Source organism: Choloepus didactylus, chromosome 18 (assembly GCF_015220235.1).
Source record: "Choloepus didactylus isolate mChoDid1 chromosome 18, mChoDid1.pri, whole genome shotgun sequence".
NCBI lineage: Eukaryota > Metazoa > Chordata > Mammalia > Pilosa > Megalonychidae > Choloepus > Choloepus didactylus.
The window spans coordinates 48,563,900-48,587,411 of NC_051324.1; the positions used below are offsets into that span (position 1 = coordinate 48,563,900).

At 42.3% G+C, this 23,512-nt stretch overlaps 1 protein-coding gene and 2 non-coding genes across 3 annotated transcripts; 1 reads left to right on the forward strand and 2 right to left on the reverse strand.

Annotated features, from left to right (window-relative positions):
• LOC119515068 lies at positions 1–104 on the forward strand. The gene has a single exon (XR_005212963.1). It is a non-coding gene; the product is annotated as a U6 spliceosomal RNA (small nuclear RNA).
• Positions 105–14,932: 14,828 nt separating this feature from the next.
• Positions 14,933–15,004, reverse strand: TRNAC-GCA. The gene has a single exon. It is a non-coding gene; the product is annotated as a tRNA-Cys (tRNA).
• A 1,115-nt stretch (positions 15,005–16,119) lies between these two features.
• On the reverse strand, positions 16,120–18,876 carry C18H17orf98 (chromosome 18 C17orf98 homolog). The gene is made up of 3 exons (XM_037810040.1): positions 18,669–18,876; positions 17,198–17,297; positions 16,120–16,377 (listed from the first exon to the last, which is right to left on the reverse strand). The coding sequence occupies exons 1-3, from the start codon at positions 18,873–18,875 to the stop codon at positions 16,220–16,222; spliced, it is 465 nt and encodes a 154-aa protein (XP_037665968.1). The 5' UTR covers position 18,876; the 3' UTR covers positions 16,120–16,219.
• Positions 18,877–23,512: the final 4,636 nt, after the last annotated feature.

Consider the following 23,512-nt stretch of genomic DNA (forward strand, 5'->3'; position numbering starts at 1 on the left):
GTGCTCACTTCAGCGGCACTTATACTAAAATTGGAACAATACAGAGATTAGCATGGCCCCTGTGCAAGGGTGACATGCAAATTTGTGAAGTGTTATATTTTTTTTCTTTTGTCTGTCTACCTGCTTTGACTCTTCCTCCTTCTTTGTAGAAGAAATTGAGATATCCTTATACAGATAGTGGTGATGGTGGTGAATACATAAATACATGATTATATAGGAAACCATCGATTGTTTCCTAAGATGGAATGTATGGTGGGTGTACAAAACCGACTTTAAAAAAAACAAAAACAAAAAACGGGATGATGAAGAAACCTTGAGGGCACTATATTGGGTGAAATAAGTCAGACGCAAAGGGACAGATATTGTATGGTATCACTGATATGAACTAATTATAATAACTAAACTTAAAGACATGAGATATAAGTTACCAGGACATAGAATGAGGCTAAAGAATGGGGAGCAGTTGCTTATTATGAACAGATTGTTTAACAAGGTTGAACTTAAGTGTTTGGAAATGGACAGAGGTGACAGTAGCATGTTATTGTGAGAATAACTATCAGTGCTGAATGGTGTGTGAATGTGATGGAAAAGGGAAGCTCAGAGTCACATATGTCACCAGAAGGAAAGTTGGAGGTTAAAATATGGGAATGTATAAAACAGTGACTCTTGTGGTGGACAATGTCCATGATTAACTGTACAAATATTAGAAATCTCTCTCATGAACTAGAACAAATGTATGACACTATAACTGGAAGTTAATAATAGAGGGGTATATAGGGAAAAAATATACCTATTGCAAACTATGTACTACAGTTATAGTATCCTGATGTTCTTTCATCAACAATAACAAATGTACTGTACCAATACTGTGAGTCAACAATGGAGGGGTGTGGCTAGGGGTATAGGAGGATTTGAGTTTTCTTTTTTGTTTTTATTTATTTTCTGGAATAACGGATGCACAGCTATATGATGATACCATGGGCAACTGATTGTGCACATTGGATGATTGTATGGTATGTGAACAATCTCAATAAAATTGAATTCAATCAAAAATGAGGGAGAGATTGAGACACCCCAGATAAACAAAAGCTGAGGGAGTTTGTCACCACTAGGCTGCCCTCCAGGAGAAGCTAAAGAGATTTCTGCAAGTAGAAGGAAAGAACAATAGATCAGAAGCTGCATGAAGAAATACAGATCTCCAGTGAGGGTAATGACATGGGTAAATGTAAATGCCAGTTCCATTGTATTTCTGGTTTACATCCAGTATTCCCTACAGGATCTAAAACACAAATGCATGTATGTAATGATAAATCAGTGGTTTTGAACTAAAAAAATGTATAAACATAATTTGTGGTAAGAACTACATAAAGGTGAGGGCACGGAGGGGGTAAGAACATAGTCTGTGTAGACTATTGAAGTTAAGTTGGTATCAAAACAAATGATATTGTTACAGACTAAGAATGTTAAATTTAAGCCCCATGTAACTACAAAGAAAATAGCAGAGAATCTACAAGCTCATACAGACATAAATTAGAGTACAGGTTGCCAGGTGTTGGGGGCAGGGGCAATGTGTGTGGAGTTTTTGTTTGGGGGGATGGGAAAGTTTTAGTAAGGGAAGGTGGTGAGGGTACCATAATATTGTGAATGTGATTAATCCCATTGAATGGTATGCTTGCATGGGGTTGAAATGGGAAAATGTATGTTATATATATGGTCCCACAATTAAAAAAAAAGAAAGAAAGAGCAATTAAAGAGACAATGACAATTAAATGCAATATGTGATCCTGGATGGGATCTAGTGAAAGAGGAGAAAAGCACACACAAAAAAGACATTATTGGGACATATGACAAATTGGAATGTAGACTGTAAGCTTCATATCAATGTTTAATTTCTTGAACTTTATAACTGCCCTTAAGGTGGTTACAAAAGTGAATATCCTTGTTCTTAGGAAATACACATGGCAGTATTGTGTTTAAGGAGCATGATGTATGCAACCTACACTCAGGTGTTCAGAAAATGGATTAATAGATATTGGATAGATAGATACATGACAGAATGATGCGGTAAATGTAGCAAAAGGTTAAATATGGTGGATCTGGGTATCTAGGGCAGGGGTAGGGGTATGTTGGAGTCCTCTGTATGCAGTTTCTGTTATTTTTGTAACTGTCCTATAAGTTTGAAAGTATTTAAAAATAAAAAGTTAGAAAAAAAAACACCGCAATGAGACAGCACTTCACACCTACTAGGGATGATTATTATTTAAACACACACACACACACACACACACACACACACACACAACAAGAAGCTTTGGTGAGGATGTGGAGAAATAGAAAACCTTGTGCCCTGTTGGTGGGAATGTAAAATGGTGCAACCACTGTGGAAAACTTCCTCAGGAAGTTATTAGAATCATCATATGACCCAGCAATTCCATTCCTAGGTATATACTCAAAAGAATCGAAAGCAGGGACTTGAATAGGTATCTGCACACCAACATTCACAGCAGCATTATTCACAGTAGCCAAAAGGTGAATACAACTCAAGTGTCCATGAACATAGGAATGGATAAACACAACGTGGTATAAACATACAATGGAATATTACTTGGCCATTGAAAGGACTGAAGTTCTGACACATGCTACCACATGGATGAACTTAAGACAGCAAGTTGAGTGAAATAAGCCAGGCACAAAAGATTAAATATTGCATGATTCCATTTATATGAAATTTCTAGAATAGGCAAATTCTTAGAGACAAAAAGCTGAATAGTGGTTACCAGGAATTCAGGGCAAGGACAAATGGGGAGCTTTGCTTAATGGGTACAGAGTTTTTGTTTGGGATGATATAAATGCTGTGGAAATAGTGGTGAAGTTTAAACAACATTGTCAATGTACCTGATGTCACTCAATTGGGCCCTTAAAAATAGTTAGGTTTTTTAAATGGAGAGAGATGAGGATTATACAACTAAGTGATGATAATATGAGATACAAATGGATTATCACGGACATAACATATGCTATGTGAACTTAGGAAGCCATACTTTATAAGTCAAGCCCCCAATCTTAAGGCTTGCTCTGGTCAAGCTTATGTTTGTAAAGGGGAGGCTAAGCTCACCCATATTTATGCCTAGGAGTCACCTCCAGAGAACCTCTTTTGTTGCTCAAATGTGGACTTTCTCTCTCTCTAAGCCTAAATCTGCAAATAAATTCATCACCTTCCCCTGGCAAGGGACAGGACCCCCCAGGTGAATGAGTCTCCCTGATGACGTGGGACATGGATTCCAGCAATGAGCCTGACTGATGCTGGCATCGAGGGGTTGAGAATGCATTTTTGACCAAAAGGGGGAAAAGAGCAGCAATAAAATAAAGTTTCAGTGACTAAGAGAATTCAAATAGAGTCAAGAGGCTGTCCTGGAGGTTACTCCTATGCAAGCTTCAGCTAGATAAGCCGAATGACCACAGTATGATAAGCCCAAGTCAACAGTAGTCCCAAAAACCCTAAAGAATACCTGGATCCCTATCTAAGACTCCATAAAAGTTTCACTCACCAAGTTTATTCTCTGGAAACTTAAATCCTCCATAGAACTCCTATGCAGCTAAGTCCCAACACCCAGAGGCAACAGTCTCTTCAAGAACTTCAACTAGGTGTGTCCCCTTTTCCCATAATGTCGACACCCCTTTCCAACATGAACAAGTTAGGGTGGTCACTGCCTAGACAGCCCTGAGGATCAGGAAAGTAATTAAACTTGAGGAAGGGGTAGCAACAGAAAAGATGAAATTTAGCAAAGGATTATGAATACTGCATCTCTATATAATTTTCTTCTTCTTAGTTGCTAGAGTATTAGAATAGCTAGAAGAAAAGAATAGAAATGGTGGAACTGCAACCCAAAGCATCCCTTGAAATTTGTTCTATAGCTACTTGTTAAATTGTAATTTGAAAGTTATCACCTTTTTGTATATATGCTATATTTCACAATAAGGAAATAACTGAAACTATGCACTGTAACTCATAACGTTTTGGAAATTTCCTATATCACTACTTGTTGAATCATACGTTGAAATACATTACCTTTTTGCATATATGTTATATTTCACAATAAGGAAATAACTGAGACTGTGGAACTGTAACCCACAATATTTTTTGAAAGTTGCTCTCTAACAACCTGTTAAATTGAACTTGAAAAGTTATCACTTTTATGTATATATGTTATATTCTACAATTTAAAAATACTATTTAAAAACGGTTAGGTTTTACATTATGCATATTTTACCACAATAAAGAAAAATCAAATGACCATATAAATGTGGTTCTATTTCGGGACCCTTTCTTCTCTTCCACTGATCTATTTGTTGATCCCTAAGCTAACACTATCCGTCTTGATTACTGTAGCTTTATAGTAAGTATGGAAATCTGATCACATTAAATCTTCCAACTTTGTTCCTCATCCTCAAGACTACATTGGATATTCTAGGTTCCATGTATTTCCTTTATTTTTTATTGTGCAATATAACAATATATACAGAAAAGTGATAACTTTCAAAATACAATTTAACAAGTGGGTAGAGAGCAAATTTCAAAGAATGTTATGGGTTACGGTTCCACAATTTCAGTTATTTCCTTATTATGCAATGTAACATATACATAGAAAAATGATGTATTAGTTAGGGTTCTCTAAGGAATCATGTCCCATGTAGGGGGTAGGGTAATGAATTTATTTGCCAAGTTGGGCTTAGAGAACGAAAGGCCAAATCTGAGCAACAAAAGAGTTTATCTGGAGGTGAATCTTAGGCATAATTATAGGTAGGCTTAGCCTCCCCTTTACAGCCATAAGTTTCACAAAAGCAAGCCTCAAGATCGAGGGCTTGACTTATTAAGTAGGGGGTTCCTAAGTTCATATAGCATACTTTCCATCACAGATTTACAATCAGTCTCTCACATTATCTTCACTTAGTTATACAATCATCATTACTCTCCATTTTAGACAATTATCATAACCCAAAGAACCCCAAAGCTCTTATAGGCCCCTGATTTTTTATCCCTAGTATTAATGTGGTACTGGTAAGTTATTCCTGTTAAATATAGCCTATAATATGCAATAGGTAGTTTTTCCCATATACCACTCGGTTGTTAACTCTTTGTGCCAGTGTCATACCTTAGAAGTTGATCATGCAGACACTTATTTATATTTGTAGTGCTAATCTGTAGGATACATGCCTTTAAATAACCCCTTTCAATCGTATTTGCCTTCAATGTGACACTGATTCTTATAATGCCATTAACAAACTATCAAAACCCCTGTCCATTCCCATACCTTTAAGTTTATCTTCATTAATGTGTTTGTACATATTAGGTAATCAATCCCCCTTCACTAGCTTCTGTCTAGCTCTAGGTCCTCTATACTCTACATTATAAGACACTAATTTTACCTTTTTCAGGGAGTTCATATTAGTGATAACATATAATATCTAGCCTATTGTGTTTGACTTATTTCACTCAGCATTATGTCTTCAAGTTTCATCCATTTTGTCATATGTTTCAGGACCTCATTCCTTCTTACTGCTGCATAGCCATCTATTTCTATATACATTTTAGAATCAGTTTATTAATTTCCACCAAGAAGCCTGTGGGGATTTGATAGGAATTGTGCTGAATCTGAGTTTGAGATTTGAATTCCTGTGTTACCACTGAGTCTTCAAACCATTAACATGGCATATTCGTCCATTTATTTAGGTTTTCTTTAATTTTGGCAACATTTTGTAATTTTCAGGGTAGAAGTATTGCACGTCTTTTGTTAAATTTGTTAAATTTACTAAGTATTTTTATTTTTTGTGTGATGCTATTGTAAATGGAATTGTGTTTTAAATTTTATTTTCCAGTTGTTTGCTGCTAATAAATTGTGATGGTTAGGTTCATGTGTCAACTTGGCCAGGTAATGTTGTCCAGGTGTCTGGTCAAGCAAGCACTCGCCTGTTACTGCAAGACATTTGTGGCTGGTTAATAAACCTGAAGGCTGGTTTATTAAATCATCAGTCAGTTGGCTGCAGCTGTGACTGATTACAACAACAAAGGGCATATCTTCCACAAAAAGAGAATTCAATCAGTTGCATTTAATCCAATCAGTTGAAGTCTTTTAAACGAGACAGATAGAGGACCTTCACTTCTTCTTTGGCTGCCGAGCAAAGCATTTCCTGAGTTCATCAAACACTTGCATTGGAGTTGTCAGTTCACTGCCTGAGGAGTTCATGAAACACCTTCATTGGAGTTGCCTGTTTGCTGCCTGCCCTACAGAATTTGAACTCATGCATACCCACAGTTGCGTGAGACACTTTTATAAAATCTTATATTTATAGATATCTCTTGTTGATTCTGTTTCCCTAGGCAACCCTAACTAATACAACTTGGTATCAGAGTGGGGTGGTTCTTGAGAAACAGAATCTTAGAATGGGCTTTTACAATTGGTTTTCTACTCTGATTAGTTTCAAAGGCACTAATGACTCCATTTCCAATAATCAAGATGGCACTGACAGTCCATGGCATGAGTTGGCAATGGTGATATGCAAAATATCACCATTTGATTCTCCTAATCATATTCTTCTACAAGGCAAGATTCTGGGTGTCAGTGTTTTTGATACCTTAACTGAGTTTTGCAGAGTTAAGAAGTATAATGATGTTAGCTGGATGCTCTTAGATACACAGAATAAAGTATGAGACAAAGGCTTCAATTTGAAACTTAAGCACTGTATGACAGATGTAAAGGTTTCTATGTGTGCCCTGAAAGAAAAGCTTATTTCCTGTGGCCAAAGACTTGAGATTTCTGAAAACCAGACCCAGAGTCTCATTGTGTGAGTAGATTTACAACATAAACTAAAATCTCAACCTAGCAGGGTGTCTGCTGTTAAAGTAAAGGCATTGATTGGAAAAGAATGGGATCCTGAAACTTGGGATGGGGACATATGGATTGATAATAATGGCAGTGAGGACATTAGAACCCTGGATTCTACTGACTCTTTGTTAGATATACCTGTAGTAGTCTGCCCTGAGGAGCCTGCCTCCACTTCCACCTAAAGAGATTAACTCTTCCGTGCTTGCTAAACCTGTAATCACCACCCCTGAGGAAGCAGCCCTCATTTCTCTGTCTGGAGAGATTAATCCTGTTTCACAAGGTGAAACTGCAACAGAATGTCCTGTGGTAAATGGCTTGAGGGATACTTCTAATTCTTTTCATGACCCACCCCTACCACCAGTCTTTGCTTCAAGACCTATAACTAGACTAAATTCCCAACAGGCCCCAAAGGGTGAGGTACAGAGTATGACCCATGAGGAAGTACACTATACTCCAAAAGAACTGTATGAGTTTCCCAATTTATACAGACAGAAATCAGGGGAATATGTGTGGGAATGGATATTAAGGGTGTGAGATAATGGTGGAAGGAAAAAAAAGTTGGATCAGGCTGAATTTACTGATATGGGCCCACTAAGCAGAGATTCTGCATTCAGTGTTGATTGGGGACTGGAACAAGATGAGGCTCTGTGACAGGTCCAGGCTGCTGTGCAAGCTGCTCTGACACTTGGACCATATGATCCAACTGATCCATTGGTGCTGGAAGTGTCAGTGGCAAATAGAAATGCTGTTTGGAGACTTTGGCAGGCTCCTATAGGAGAATCACAATGCAGGCCCTTAGGATTTTGGAGTAAAGCCTTAACCATCCTCTGCAGGTAACTACTCTCCATTTGAGAGATAGCTTTTGGCCTGCTATGGGCCCTAGTGGAGACAGAATGCTTAACCATGGGCCAGCAAGTTACCATGAGACCTGAGTTACTTATCATGAGCTGGGTTTTGTCCGACACACCAAGCCATAAAGTTGGGCGTGCACAGCAGCACTCCATCATAAAATGGAAATGGTATATACGAGATAGTTTGAAGGGGTCCTGAAGGCACAAGTAAGTTACATGAGGAAGTGGCCCAAATGCCCATGGCACCCACTCCTTCCACCTTACCTTCTCTTTCCCAGCCCACAGCTATGGTGCCTTGAGGAGTTCCTTACAATCAGTTGACTGAGGAAGAGAAAAGTCAGGCCTGATTTACAGATGATTCTGCACAGATATGCAGGCACCACCCAAAAGTGGACAGCTGTAGCATTGCAGCCCCATTCTGGGATGTCCCTGAAGGACACTGGTGAGGGGAAATCCTCCCAGCGGGCAGAGCTTCAAGAAGTACACCTGGTTGTTCACTTTTCTTGGAAGGAGAACTGGCCCGAGGTGCATTTGTATACTGATTCATGGTTTGGCTGGATGGTCAGGGACTTGGAAGGAACATGATTGGAAAATTGGTGACAAGGAAGTCTGGGGAAGAGGTATGTGCATAGACTTTTCTGAGTGGGCAAAAAACATGAAGATATTTATGTCCCATGTGAATGCTCACCAGTGAGTGACTTCAGCAGAAGATTTTAATAATCAAGTAGATAAGATGACCTGTTTGGTAGATACCAATCAGCCTCTTTCCCCAGCAACTCCTGTCATTGCCCAATGGGCTCATGAACAAAGTGGTCATGGTGGTAGGGATGGAGGTTATGCATGGGCTCAGCAACATGGACTTCCACTCACCAAGGCTGACCTGGCCACGGCCACTGCTGAGTGCCTAATCTGCCAGCAGCAGAGACCCATAGTCAGCCCCCAGTATGGTACCATTCCCCAAGGTGATCAGCCTGCTACCTGGTGGCAGGTTGATTACATTGGATCACTTCCTTCATGGAAGGGGCAGTGATTTGTTCTCACTGGAATATACACATACCCTGTATATGGGTTTGCCTTCCTTGCATGCAATGCTTCTGCCAAAACTACCATCTGTGGACTTACGAATGCCTTACCTACCATCATGGTATTCCACACAGCATTGCTTCTGACCAAGGAACCCACTTCACAGAAAATGAAGTGAGGGAATGGGCACATTCTCATAGAATTCTCTGGTCTTACCATGTTCCCCATCACCCAGAGGCAGCTGGGTTGATATAACAGTGGAATGACCTGTTGAAGACTCAATTATGGTGCCAACTAGGTGGCAATACCTTGCAGGGCAGGGACAGTGTTGTCCAGCAGGCTGTTATGCTCTGAATCAGTGTCCACTGTATGGGGCTGTTTCTCCCATAGCCAGGATTCACGGTCCAGGAATCAAGGGGTGGAGACAGGAGTGGCACCACTCACTATCACTCCTAGTGATCCACTAGGAAAATTTTTGCTTCCTGTTCCTGCAAGCTTAAGCTCTGATGGTCTACAAGTCTTAATTCCAAAAGGAGGAGTGCTTCCACCAGGAAACACAACAATAATTCCATTGATCTGGAAGATAAGACTGCCACCTGGCCACTTTGGGCTTCTTAGGCCTCTGAATCAACAGGCAAGGAAGGGGATTGATTACTATACTGGCTGGGGTGATTGATCCTATCAAGGGGAAATAGCACTGCAAATACAAAATGGAGGTAAAGAAGAGTTTTCCTGGAATACAAGAGATCCCCTAGGGCATCTCTTAGTACTACGGTGCCCTGTGCTTAAAGTCAATGGAAAACTGCAACAACCTAATCCAGGCAGGACTACCAATGGCCAAGAAACTTCAGGAATGAAGATTTGGGTCAACCCACCAGGCAAAGAACCACTGCCAGCTGAAGTGCTTGCTGGGAGCAAAGGGAACATGGAATGGATAGTGGAAGAAGGTCGTGATAAATATGAACTATGACCATGTGACCAGTTACAGAAACGATGACTATGATGGCATGAATATTTCTTCTTTGTTTTTTTTATGAGTATGTTTATATTTGTCTGTAAAGCAAATATCTTTGTTTTCTTCCCTATCTTATCCCCTTATCATATGACATAAGCTGTATTGTTCATTTTGCAGTATTTAAATTAAATGAAATCACATTTAAGAGTTAATGTCACCCAAGGACTTGCACCTTATTCTAGAGAGATTTAGTGTGTTTCCGGTTGTATGCAGGACAGTGGAGTATTGTTAGGCGAAATATATGTTATTTTTCCCTACTTAGAGATAAGGTATGGTTTAAGGTGATATGTATAACTGCCAAGTTGACAAGGGGTGGACGATGATGGTTAGGTTCATGTGTCAACTTGGCCAGGTGATGGTGTCCAGGTGTCTGGTCAAGCAACCACTGGCCTAACCATTACAGCAAGGACATTTGTGGCTGGTTAATAAACCAGAAGGCTGGTTTATTAAATCATCAGTCAATTGGCTGCAGCTGTGTCTGATTACATCAACGAAGGGTGCGTCTTCCACAATGAGAGAATTCAATCAGCTTGATTTGATCCAATCAGTTGAAGACTTTTAAACGAGACAAGTAGAGGACCTTCATTTTTTTTTGGCTAGCCAGTGAAGGGTTTCCTGAGGAGTTCATCATTTTAATATTGAAAGGAAGTGCTCTCTCCCCAAGAGGATCTTGAGAGAGCAAAAGGAGAGGAAATTGGAACAGCAAGTCTCCTCTTCTACACTTCATTTTTTAATTTTTACTAGATAACTTGCAAGAGTTCCAGCGTGCCTTTCTCAAAACCTTTCTTAGCTTGTGGATTTTTAAGATTTTTGAATTTTGGGAAAATTTTCTTGGTTTAATTAATAGTGCTGGAGAGCCTGCATTTGTGGTAAGGGTATTCTTTCTTGAAATTTGTGTGTGGGTTAGCAGCAAATTTTCTTTGCAATAAGAGCAAGAAGGAAGGGGGTGAGTTTATACTCCTTTATAAAAAAAAAGTTTAGTAAAATATTGTTGACAGTGAATCAATTTCCCAAAAAAGAGATTTCTGTATGCCCAAACTAATTATTTAACCTACTGTTTAGAGATGACCATAGATCAGAATCTTGTGTAAGCTACAAATAATCCTTAGCATCTGTAGATGAGGAAGGTATAAATAATCTGCCCCATGGGACAGTCCAGTTGGATGCCTGGATAAGGAGGTCCTTAATGATGGCTATATCCAATGCTTGCAGCGAATCATTCTTATTTTAGACCTTAATGCTTACCAAACACTGTTTTCTACCCAATGTACTTTCTTATTCTTTGCAGTATACATTTCTATTGCCCAAAAAAAGTGTAAGGGTTTTGTTTGTACTGTAAATGAGAGAAATAAAGAAATGAGCTGGCCTGTAAAAAAAACAACAACTTTCTTAGCAACACCAAGGAGAATTGGACTCAAAGCCATAATGGTTTCTGGAGACTGTGAGAGGCAAAAGGATTACATGATTCCATAGGGAATAGTAGGACTTGAAGTTAGGACTCCTGCTGTATGGTGAAAGATTCTACTTCTGCTGCAATCTGCCGAGATTGTGTTAAGTGTTGCGGCACTTAATTAATAGAGTGGCCTTTTAATTACTAAGGTGAAAGTGTGGAGGTAACTCAGCACGTCGAAAGCAACTTCTTAAATTGTCCTGGCATGGGTCTGTCAATACAGAGACACCACCAACAGGGTAGGAAGATGAAGACAGCCTTCATTTGACCAAATGCGTGTGTTGGTGGAGTTACGTCTACCGTTCAGCCAACAACTGCCATTGTGTATGGAGCATCCAGTGTGTGCCTAGCATGTAGTAGGCAATCTGTATCATGGTGACTCTGAACCAGTGAGTGAACAGATGAATGCAAGAATGCAAGAAAATTCTTTACTGGGCAGTGTAAGGAAAGCAAGTGCACTGAAGTGGTTGGTCCTAAGGAATTCCAGCCCCAAGAAATAGGCCACATTTGTGTACATTTTTAATATTCACATATAAATAATTCTCATCAAGAAACAAATTTGATGGAACAGGTATATTTATCTCCACTGCTTCCCAAGACTCAACAAAAATGACAGTAGCATATAGTCCTACAAGGACAAAGACAACATGAGAGGGCACAACAGCAAAAGAGCTATGTCAAACAGCTTTTGGAGATGGAAAGCAGTGGGCATGGGGTGACTCTGTAGAGAAGAGGACGCTGAAACCTAAGTGTTGGCACTGGCAGTGGTTCTCAGTCTTGGGTGGACGTGAGAATTACCTGGGGAGATAAACAGATCCTGAGGCCTGGATCCTACTAGGCATTTTAAGTTTAAAAATCTCTCCAGGTGATTCCAAAGATGAGATTTCAAGAATGAGAACTGTGGAGAGGGATAGAGGAGTCCAAGATTAATACCCAAGGAACCCTAGGAAAGCTAAGAACTTGGTATCACCAGGAAGGGTTGAGGAATTGGGTTGCAAATAGGGAAGTTTGGTGAAAGACTGTAAGGAGCAGTTAAGATCCTAACTCCCAGAGAAGAAAGATTTATTTATTGGAGAAACTGAATCCAAAACTGAATGCTCCCTGCTCCTTACCTCACTTCCACCTGGACACAAACTCTCAGGACTGCAGTGGAGATTATGTGAAAGGCTGCTTACTGAAAAGTTGGGTCACCAATTCCCTTCCTACTCCTTGTCCTACTCCCAGAATGCCAGCATCAAGGCATATACTCCAGGCTGGAGATCTAGGGATTTTTCTTTGGAGAAACTAAATGACTCGGGGAGGGGAAGAGCATAATCCACAGATACAGACATTTGGAAGTTCCCAAATGAAAAGGTTTGCTCACTGTTGGAGTAACCACAAGGAGGTCGCCCAGTTTACAAGCCCTGCCAGAGCACACAGAGCTTCAAATGGCCTTTACCCTGTGGACTGCCAGTTAGTTGGCAAATGCCCTCAATACAAGAGTCCAGGACCAAAGCAAACAGCAGAAAGGAAACTGAGAACCCAGAGACAGTACTGGGAGAAGAAGAATACATCAGAACCAATCATAATCTTAGAAAAATAAGAGGAAAAGAAAACTGTACCCATGAAACAAGAATAGGATGTGGTTGCAAAGGAACAATCAGAAAACATGACAACTGAAATTAAAAAGCCAACAAAAAGGTTGGAAGATAGGGTTTAGGAAATCTAGAAAGTACAAAAAAAAAAAAGACAAGGAGATGAAAAGATAGATGAAAAGAGAAAAGATAGGTCTCCAAATGAGCAAATGATGGGGAAGAAATTAAGACCTAATAAAACTTCTTAAAATAGGACTTGAATCTCTAGTTTGCAAGGGATCACCAAACATTTCATTGAAAAGTTTCAGAAGATCAAGAGTTCAAAGAGCCCAAGGGTTTAGAGAAACAGTTCACACACTGGAAAAAGAATGACATCAAACTTCTCGACAGAAGCTAGATGACAAAGGAGATTTTCAAACTTCTGAGAGAAATTGTTTTTTTGTCACTAAGAATTCTATTCCCAGACGATCTCTCAACTGTTTGGGTAAAATAAAGATATTTTCAGATGTGTAAAGACCCAAACATTTTACCTCCCATATATTCTTTCTCAGGAAACTCCTGGGGATTGTTCTCCACCAATGAAAAGGAGAAAACCAAGAAAAAGGAAGATTTGGTCCAGGAAACAGAGAGAACCCAATAAGGAGAAGGGACAGCCCGAGCAGGGGGTAGAAGGTGTCAGGAGGAAGGCTGCCTCGAAAAATTAAACTGATGAATTATCTGATAGGTTTGGACCGATTCACGATTGTTCTGAGAGGCTGTTGAAGGATTTGGAAATAATGGTCACTATGCACAAAGACAAACAAGCAAATGAAAAACGTGGCAATTTTATTCAGGAAAAAAAAAGCTGTACAAGAAAATATTGTTACCTGGTAGATATGGATTAACTTGACAGCAGTATTTACATGTTGACGATAAGGTGAACATAACTGAGTCAATACAAAATGTTTATTTTTAGCAAGTAGGTAGCAAGGAAGGGGTGTGAGGGAGCAAATCCTTGCCTGTCAGAACTGGAAACCAGTAGGTAAATGATCACTCTCTTTTCCTACAATTGTTGCTTGGGGAGGAAAAATATGCTGGGGCCATATGTCTATTTTTACACCCGAACACCTCTCTAATCTGGGGGAATACCTGAGCTGGGAACTTGGTGAGGTAACATTCCCACCCCCCTCTCCTCCCCTTCCCTGGCAGAAAATGGCACATGCGACAGACCACGGCTCAGCCAATCACATGCTCCCACCTGAAAGTCAAGGGATTGTCCTGCAGATCAGGTGCTGCTGGGACAATATCCATGCGCAGTGTTGAGTGCCCGGGATTGGCGGCACCAGCAGCAGGCACTTCCGGTCACAAGACTTGGGCGGGATTTCCCTGTCCGCGGCCCCTCATTGTTCCTGCTCTCTCAGTTAGGTTCTCCAACCTTCCCCTCAACTCTGTGAGTCCCCACTATGCTTCCAGTAGATTCCTTTACTGCTTAGAGTGGCCAGAGTGGGTATTTGTTCCATTCCAAGAACTCTGACCAGCGTAACAACCAACCAAGAATAAAGTGCCCCTAACCCTGTAGAGAGGTAAAGCAAGTGATGGGTTAATAACAGTCTTCGGATCAAACAGAAATATCCCTTCGAATTTTAGGATTAGCTTAGAAATTATATCTGGAAAGAGTATTTTTAAAAAATATCTCTCCGCTAGAAACAAATGCTCTTCCTCTGAACTTTTGTCACAGCTGTGTGTGAATGTGTCACCTCCCATCAGACTGAAAGCTCCCTGAGGACAGGGTCCTCCTCTTTCATCTTTTGATGCTGGCAACCTTGCATGTTTTAGGATCTTAAAAATATGTGTTGAATGAATGTATGCATTTTTACTTTGCCACACGACAGATCACCAAATCGTGTTCACAGCCCTCAGACCTAATGTTAGATTTAGAATTTCCTCAGGGGTTTTGACTTAACTGAGACCCCGGGGGATCCTACAGGGGCCTGTCCTAAGTGGTCACTTGGGATGTGGGAAGGACTGATATTTAAGGACAAGAATGAGTTGAAAATTTCTTGCCTTTTCTAGGGACTCTGGCGAAGGTCAGGAAGCTGGGAGGAAGAGGCATTTACTAATCTTACTTTAATTCAAGGAACGAAAATGGTACCTGAAGGGGGCACCCGGATTTGAACCGGGGACCTCTTGATCTGCAGTCAAATGCTCTACCCCTGAGCTATACCCCCTGGCTCTGAGTTTTGTCACTTCTGTCTTCCTTGTCCACTTATGGTGACTCAATACAATCAAGTTCCACCCACTTCAGAATTCTGGCAAGCTTTGTGTTCTAAAGCTCCACCTTCTTTTGTAGCCATCATGTGCTTTGGCTTTTCTCCTGGCCACCAATAAACTGGGTGGGGGCACTTGAAAAATGACATCCTGGAAAATAGCTGAAAAGGAAACTGCCATAAACAGAAGCAGAGAAATTACGTTCCACAGTCCCTAGCTGTCCACAAGCTCAGTATCAGTGTGTCAGAATCCTTGAGCTAAAAAACACCCCCAGATGTCATTTTGTTCACTCCCTGCCTCCTGATGTATTGAGGGTGGGAAGGAAAATGAAGATGTCAGTTATTTTGAATGGGATGAATCTATCAGGAAAATCAGGAAATCTTTCTCAGGTCAATGAACGCGAATCCCTGTGGCTAAGGCCTGCTCTTCTGCTTTTTTTTTTTCTTTAAACATTTTTGTTGTGAAATATATATGCAGAAAAGTGATAGATTTCAAAGTACAGTTAACAAGTCATTATACAGAAAATTTCAAAGTATGGTATGGGTTACAGTTACACAATTTCAGGTTTCCTTCTAGCTGTTCCAATACATCAGAGACAGAGAAGTATCTATATAATGATTCAGCAGTCATAATCAATTGTTAAATCCTATCTTCTCTGTTACAAGTCCTCCTTCTCATTTGATCATTCTTTCAATCTTCAGGGATATTTGGGCAATGACCATTCTAACGTCATGGTGTTGGAAAGGGGTGTCGACATCATGGGGTAGAGGGATACAGCTAAGGCCTGCTCCTCTAGATGGGTACAGTAGCCAGCTCCTGACCTGGGGCCCTACTGATGCCTGGGGAAGTGCTTTGTTGAGCTAAGTAGTGTGGTTCCTTCTTGTCACACCATCAGGGGAGAGCTGGGGCCTATCCTTTCAAGCCGGGCATTCCCTGGCATGGACTATAAGGGTGGAGACCTGGGAAGCCCTTTCTCCTCTCACATTGTCTCCAAAAGGTAAAGGAGCTGGGGGTGGGAACACTAGCCTGACCACCATGCCCCAACCTCACAGAAAAAAACAGCACACTTGGGAGGCACAAATAAAAATTTATATTAATAAAACATAACTTTGAGAGTTCATTTAAACTTTTGTCTTAGAAATCCGGATCGAGGGCCGTGAAGGAAACAGACGTTGTTAGAAGAGAGGGAATTGGGTGACCTCTCCAAAGACAGATGGGCGCTGACGGAGGGCTGGGGTGTTCCGGCGGTAGCCAAATCGACCGTTGTACCCATTGATCAGTTTCAGATCTGTGTTATAGTGGTCATGCCCGGTCACCTGCTGGAGGGAATGCCCTTGGGGGGGCAGAGATAGAGGCTTGAGCCTGTATTCAGCCCCCTCTTGCCTCCTCCTACCCGCCCGAAGCGCCGGTATGGGATCCCATGTCCAGAGCTGACCCCTCAGTCCTCAAGAGTCCCAAGCCTCTTGACCGGAAATCCAAAGGCTGGTGAAGCTGAGGAGACAGAAGTCTTCCTAGAAACCAACCCTTGTTCCAAAAATAGTTACAAGAAGAGGGTGAATGCTATGTGCTGAGACAGGAGGAGTCAGGATCTTCTGGGCTTGGCTGAAATGGTCTGGCTCCCAGGAGAACCAAGAAAACCTCACCCTTGCCTCTGACCCACTGGAGAGAATGGCTGAGATGAATTTGGCCAAATGGTGCAAAGGAGCATATGACTAATGGTCCAGCCAAAAGGTGGGGGGTGGGAAGAGGGCTTGCCCTGCCAGAAGAGCATTTCTGCTAAATTAGTCCTGGAAAATGAGCAGGACACAACCAGCTTTCAGAGCAGTGAAAGGAGCACAGGTTTTAGAGAATGGAATTTGAATCCCAGCTCAGCTTCTTAGCAAATCACTTTAACTCCCTAAACCTGTATTCCCAGCTTTACCATGAGGCTAGAGGGAAGGTAAAAAGCAGCTGACTTACAGTAGGTGCGTACTAACTGTCAGGAAGCTCTGGGGCACTGTCTTCCCATGGGTGAGAAGAAAAGTTGGAGGATACAGTCCCTGGGCCTCTCCCCCCAACCAGGCCTCTCTCGGCCATTTCTCCCTCCCAACTCTGGAAAGCACACCACTCCTAGGAGGGACCATGGTGAAGCTGGAAAACCAGGTGGCACTTGCCTGCCCCTGCCCAGTTTCTCCTGTTGAGGTATCTCTGTCCTGGACCGAAGATGTGGAAATAATCTACTATCCAACCGTCCCTTCCTGTACCGCCATGATCCTGAGGATGAGGAAGATACAGAAACCCATCAGCGCGGTGTGGAGGGGGCTGCAGTACAAAAGCCCCTGAGCTTATTGAGGGGAGGGGGGAGAGGTGGGAGTCAGGGGGAACTGGGCTGGATGGATTAAATATACCTTTCACCTTCTTCCTACTCAGGGAAAGGCAGCCTAGCTTGGCAGTTAAGGGTACAATTTGCTGCTGGAAAGACTGGGGACCGATTTCAGCTTTGCCACTAACAAGCTGCACAACCTCAGGCAATGACACAGTTTTTCTGGACCTCAGTCTCTTCATTAATAAAATAAAGATGGCTGTGAGATTTAAATGAGATAGTTCAGGTAAAGGGCCTGGCATAATAAAGGGTCAATAAACATTACTTAATTGAAAATAATACCTACCACAAATGGTAGTTAGGAGCATTAAAGAATGCTTATAAAATTGAATGTAAAAAGTCCCAAAAGTGTGTACACCATAATACTTTAAAGTTTTTAAGTACTCAAGTCCCCTCCACCTCCCCACCCCCCCAACCCCCCAACCCCCATCCCACTCAGCTCCTTTCTTCTGTTGCAAAAGTTGCATGAGTGGACAGCAGGTGCACACTCAAGGATGGCACCCACAAATGTGTGTCCGTGTACCTTTACTGCACACACACACAGACACAAAATACCCAGGATTCCCCTCCCCACAACGTTGACACATAAACAAGCAAATAACGGAGGCAAAAATGTGTGTGTGTGTGTGTGTGTGTGTGTGTGTGTGTGTGTGGAGGGGGTAACGGAACCATCAGCACACGGCCTCAGACTTTGATCCGATGGACATCTCGGCCAGGGTGGGGCCCACCACGGGCGAGGGAAGGGCCTGGGGGGAGCTGGGGCCCGCAAAGTTTGGAGGAACAAAGCTCCCAGGCAGCCAGCGCCCCGGCGATTGTGCCGTCACAGCACCGAGACGCCCGGCCTGGCGTGTCACGTTAGTTTCCTTTGTCTCGCTCACAGACGGCACGCGGATTTTCGCGTTTTTAGGAGATCTGCCGAGGCAAGGTCTCCCCGGAGGGCCGGTCCCTGACGTCACAAAAGACAACTGAACCGATTGGTTTGGGAGAAGCGGAATTTGGGAGAGGCTTTTTCGCCCCGCAGAAACCCAAATAAAATTCGTCTCCTATTCAGGAGTGGAAGGCGCAACACCTGTCACGCCGCTCCTCCTTTCCGGGATTCCATTAGGAAAACCGAGAGGGTGGGAATGAGGGCGCCTCGCTGGTGGTTAGGGCGCTGGAGGGAGACGCCGGCATTCGGGGAAGTGCGTGCCTGGAAGTCGGCCCCGCCACCAGGGCCAACCGCTGAGCGCGGAGACAGCGGCGTCCTCCTGGCGCTCCTCTACCTGATCGGTTTTCCGCAGAACGGGCGGGACCACGCGACTCTGGAAGTACCGGCGGGCGTGGTAGTCCTGCTGCGCGTTGTAGGGTGGGATCGCCGACCAGAGCTTGGGCCTCAGGCTGGCATAGGTGCGGGCCACTGTGCTCACGGCCACCCCGTCCAAGATGAAGCCCTTCTCCAGCCGCAGAGGACACTCGCACAAGTGCGCCATCCCAAGCCCCGCAGCCCGAGGAGGGCCTTCCTGTGTGAGTGGAGGAACCTGGGCGGGGGCTGCCTCCGAGATCGCGCACATTGTTACGTGGGAGCAAGGACCCTGGCGACACAAACCCTAAGGTTCCCCCTCCACCCTGGGTTGACAGGGTGGGCCGCAGGGCGGTGGGAGAAGTGGCCGGCATGGCTCTGAGGTGAGAGGTGACTAGCAGACTGACCACGCAAGAGGAATCAGAGATTGAACGGGAGGAGAGGAGGAAATGACCGCCTGTGGACAGGTGGAGCGCGATGCGGCCCAGCTCTCCAAGTTTTCCTTTAAGAGAGGAAGGTCGGTGCTCTCTTCTCCCACGGTGTTATATTTCCCCTCAACTCTGTTCTGTTGAAAAGCTTGTACCCAGAGAAGAGTTCAGATTGGCATCTTCTTCCACCTCTCCATTTTACAGAGCTGAAGTTGAAGCTCTGAAAGTTTCTAAGACTCCTCAAATCCAAGTTAATGGCAGAGCCAGAACTAGAGTTCAGGTCTCCTGGGTTCCAGTCAGGTAATTTTTCTTAGAGCACTGCTCCCCACCCCACTTCACCTCAATTCTTTTCATCAGCAAGTTTTCCTCCTCTTGTAAAAAAGCAAAAACAGTAGGTTGACACTTACTACCAAATTTTTCTTCTGGCGAATGTTCCGTATAGGATACAGGCAAACATGAACAACTATTTTCTCAAGTGGTTGTGACTACTATTCATTTTTATTTTCTTCTTCATACTTTTGATTTCCCATATTTTCCCCCTGAATAGTAAGACATTTCTATGTAGATGGCTTTATATATCAAAATGCCTTATATAAACTTCTCTGCTGCTCACATCGAGCTCATGAGGTGCTATGGTATGAGGTACCTCCACTACTTTTTAATTAGAAAAAGATTAAATTTTATCTATACACAAAATCCAATAATCTTGGCAATTCACTACTCAGAATATTTCATCTCTTCATACACAATAGCAGGCAAGGTCCTATAAATCAAATCTGAAATTAGTAAGTAAAAAGTGTCTAGCCTCGAGTCCATTCTGTTAATACCTTTTATCTAGAAAGAACATGGGGGACCTAACAGGACAAATAAAAAAATCTAAACACCAAGGTTTCAATCCAAGTCAAGAAATCAATCCCTATAGGGCAAAGTCTCAAATGACAGCTATTAGGGATATAAAAATAAATGACATAGCCCCAGCCCTCACAACCTAAGCAGCAGGAGGTGTGAGAGAAATTATATGAGGCATTACACACATGCCCCTACACACACAAACACACCCACATACATACACATGTACAAGATGAAAATGAGGAAATGGCTTCTTTTTTTAATTTTTTATTTTTTTTATAATTTCAAACTTACAGGACAGTTGCAAAAATAATACAAATCCCATTCAGAGAACTCCAACATACATTCACCACCCCAGATACCCTATCATCCATCTCTCTCTCTCTCTCTCTCTCTCTCTCTCTACCTACCTTTCTATCTTCTGAACATCTGAGAGCAGTTTGCACACATCATATTCCTTTAACATATAATACTTCCATATACATTTCCTATGAACAAGGATATTCACCTTAAGTGCAGTTATCAAGTTCAAGAAATTTAACATTGATACAAAGCTTACATTGTCTATTCCAATTTTCCTTATGCCCCTAAAATGTCCTTTTGAGACTTTTCTCATCCATTCTTAGATTCCATCCATTCACCCTCCATTCTTAGTTTCCATATATCATGTATTGCATTTTCATTATCTCTTTGGTTTATCTTTTGGGAACATATATACAACATAAATCTCCCATCCCAACCCCTCAAGCGTACCATTCAATGGGATTAATCACATTCACAATGTCGCAGTACCCTCACCACCATCCATTACTAGAACTTTCCCTTCACCCCAAACAGAAACCCTACACTCATTTTGCATTAATTACCCATTGCCCCTGCACCCCACCCCTGGTAATCTCTACTTTTTGTCTCTACATGCTTGCATATTCTCTGATATTTTCTGTGGTTACCTGGGGCTTAAATTTAACATTCTAAATCTATAACTTTCTAATCTATATCATCTGCTTTGATGCCAACTTAACTTCTAGCTAATGCTGACAGAGCTTTCCTTGAATGCCAGTAGCTACCAAAAAAAGAGGAGGAGGGAGGCACCAATCCAGGTCTTTGCCGATTGACCTATGGGAGGGGTCCCCTTCGGGTTTACCCAGTGGTTTAGAGAATAGCTCCCGGCCAAAGGTTAGGGGCTTCCTAGGTCCTTTCTGTGCATCTTCTTGTCTTGGGCCTAGAATTCCCATTTACATGGGTACAAATGTCCCCTCTTCCTGGGCACTGCGCTGGGGCTGTCCCTGGGACAGTTCCTTGCCCTCAGCAGCCACTTGACTGCTCTCCCAGTGTTCTGTCCTTCTACAGACAGGACAAGTTCTGGGACAGTGAGTCCCTCAGGCCACCACCAGATATGCTGGGCCAGACATGATACCAATATGTACACAAGAGCTACTCTGCTTCCCCTGGAACCTGGACCAGGGATCTACGGTGGGGGCAAGATGAGGGGTGGAGGGGCCATCCAGAGCAACACAAAAATCCTATTTTAAGCAGCCTTTTTCTTGGATTTGGTGCTTACCTTGTTACTAAAGTCCTTTAACTGTTTTCTGGAATTTTGAGAAAGATGTTTCTGCTAGTTTTTGCTGGTCGTTTAAAGCTACTGTGTGGGGACAGAGCCCTGAAGCTTCTTATCCACTTCTTGATAGGAAAGAATTCCTTTTAAATGGTGGACCTGGGCACATCACACTTTAAAGTAGATTTGAAACTCACCAGGCTGGGTGTGGAGGACAAGTCTGTTTCAGAATTTTGCTTTTAATACTCCTAAAACGACAACTGGCTCAGTCCAGACAGAGGACTGGTTTTGGCTGCACCTTGGAATCTCCTGGGGAGCTTTGAAAAGTACTGATGTCCGAGTCCCATCTCCATAATTTTATTTAATTGGTCTGAAATACGGCCTAAACACAGGATTTTTTAAAGCTCCCCAGGTTGAGCTTTTAGTGTAGCCAAGGTTGAGAAGCACTGCTGTAGTTCTGATACATTCCATTCCTAATCTTGGAGATCAAAAGGGTAGTCATGTCGCGAAGTATCTATATGCCTGGATTTTCAGATACATTCTAATCTTTAACCTTGCATTACGCCCAATTTACAGATGAGAACAATCAAGACTGAATATTCTCAGATACTAGATAATTTGAACACAAACCTTATTCTAAAAAGCCTGCTTATTCCAACAACTTTAGGCCAGACTTCTGATCTGAAACAACTTGAGAGCTCATTTTCCTGACTCTGGATGTCACTTAAATCAACTCATGATTTGGAAAGAAATGTTGATGCCTTCAGACAGAATTCCCTATTAATAGTGTGAACACCTGTCTTGGTTTACCAGGGTTTATGCCTGTTGTGCTGACATAATTATATCATCCCCTTTCATTCTCAAACTAAGATTTGGAGGATAGTGTATAAATGGTCTTCCAACCTGTAAGTCACACCTTGATAGGAGCAAAAAGCCTAATTGCTAATAGAAATTTAATCATTTCATAATGAGAGCATTTTACATGGCAATCACCATGTGTCAGGTTTTACAAATATTAAACTCATTTATACACCAATTTACCTAATGAAAATCTGAAAGTGCTACTGTATACACACCCAGCCCCTACCCACTTCACTCCCTGAACTCCATGATTGTATCTATCTGACCATACTCAACCTTATCTCAATTGAAATAATTTCAAACTTACAGAATAGTTGCAAAAATCATAGAAAACCCAGAGAACTCCACATATCCCCTACCAATTCACTTTTAACATTTTGCCACCTTTGCCATCCATTATCATTCCACCTATCCACCTCTATTAGTCTATTTTCTAAACATCTGAGTGTAAGTTGCACACATATCATGTTCTGTGAACTTAAATGCTTCCATGTACTTTTCCTAAGAACAAGTGTGGAAGCAGAGTATGGCCTGCTGCCTTTCTGTGGGATGCACAATTAGACCCTGTGCATAGGACTAGATATATTGCCTAAGATTCTGGGATGGGATGAAAACTGCAGGCTGACTCCCTTCTTTGTTACATCCCACAGCAGACAGTGGTCTGCCTGTTCATGCCTTTCCCTTTTGCTCTGAGCACATAAACATTTCCCGCCTGAGTATACTTTATGGCACCTAGCTGACCCCCACTGCTGTTATCTGTTCCTGGGAGGGAAGGAGTGATGTCCTTTGTTTTGTGGCACAAAGAGGGTGTGCACTCACTGGCCAGGGGCGCGGGATGTGTGTGTGCTACCATCCACTACTGAAGATGATCTTGCCATCTCTTCTCTATACTGATGACCCTGCAAACCACTGAGTGGGTTGACAACCTAGGATTGTTCCTGGTGGCAGGCATTGTTCTACTCTTGCTACCTTCCATGCAGTGAAACTCCTCCCCTGGGGTGATGAGATGCCTTAGAGCAGGGTGTCCACAAGGAATATTTTCTTGTGTAACTATCTTAAGTACTTATTAAGAAATTTAACATTGATATAAAGCTTAGCCTACATTTGATTTTTCCCCTATGTCACAATAATGTC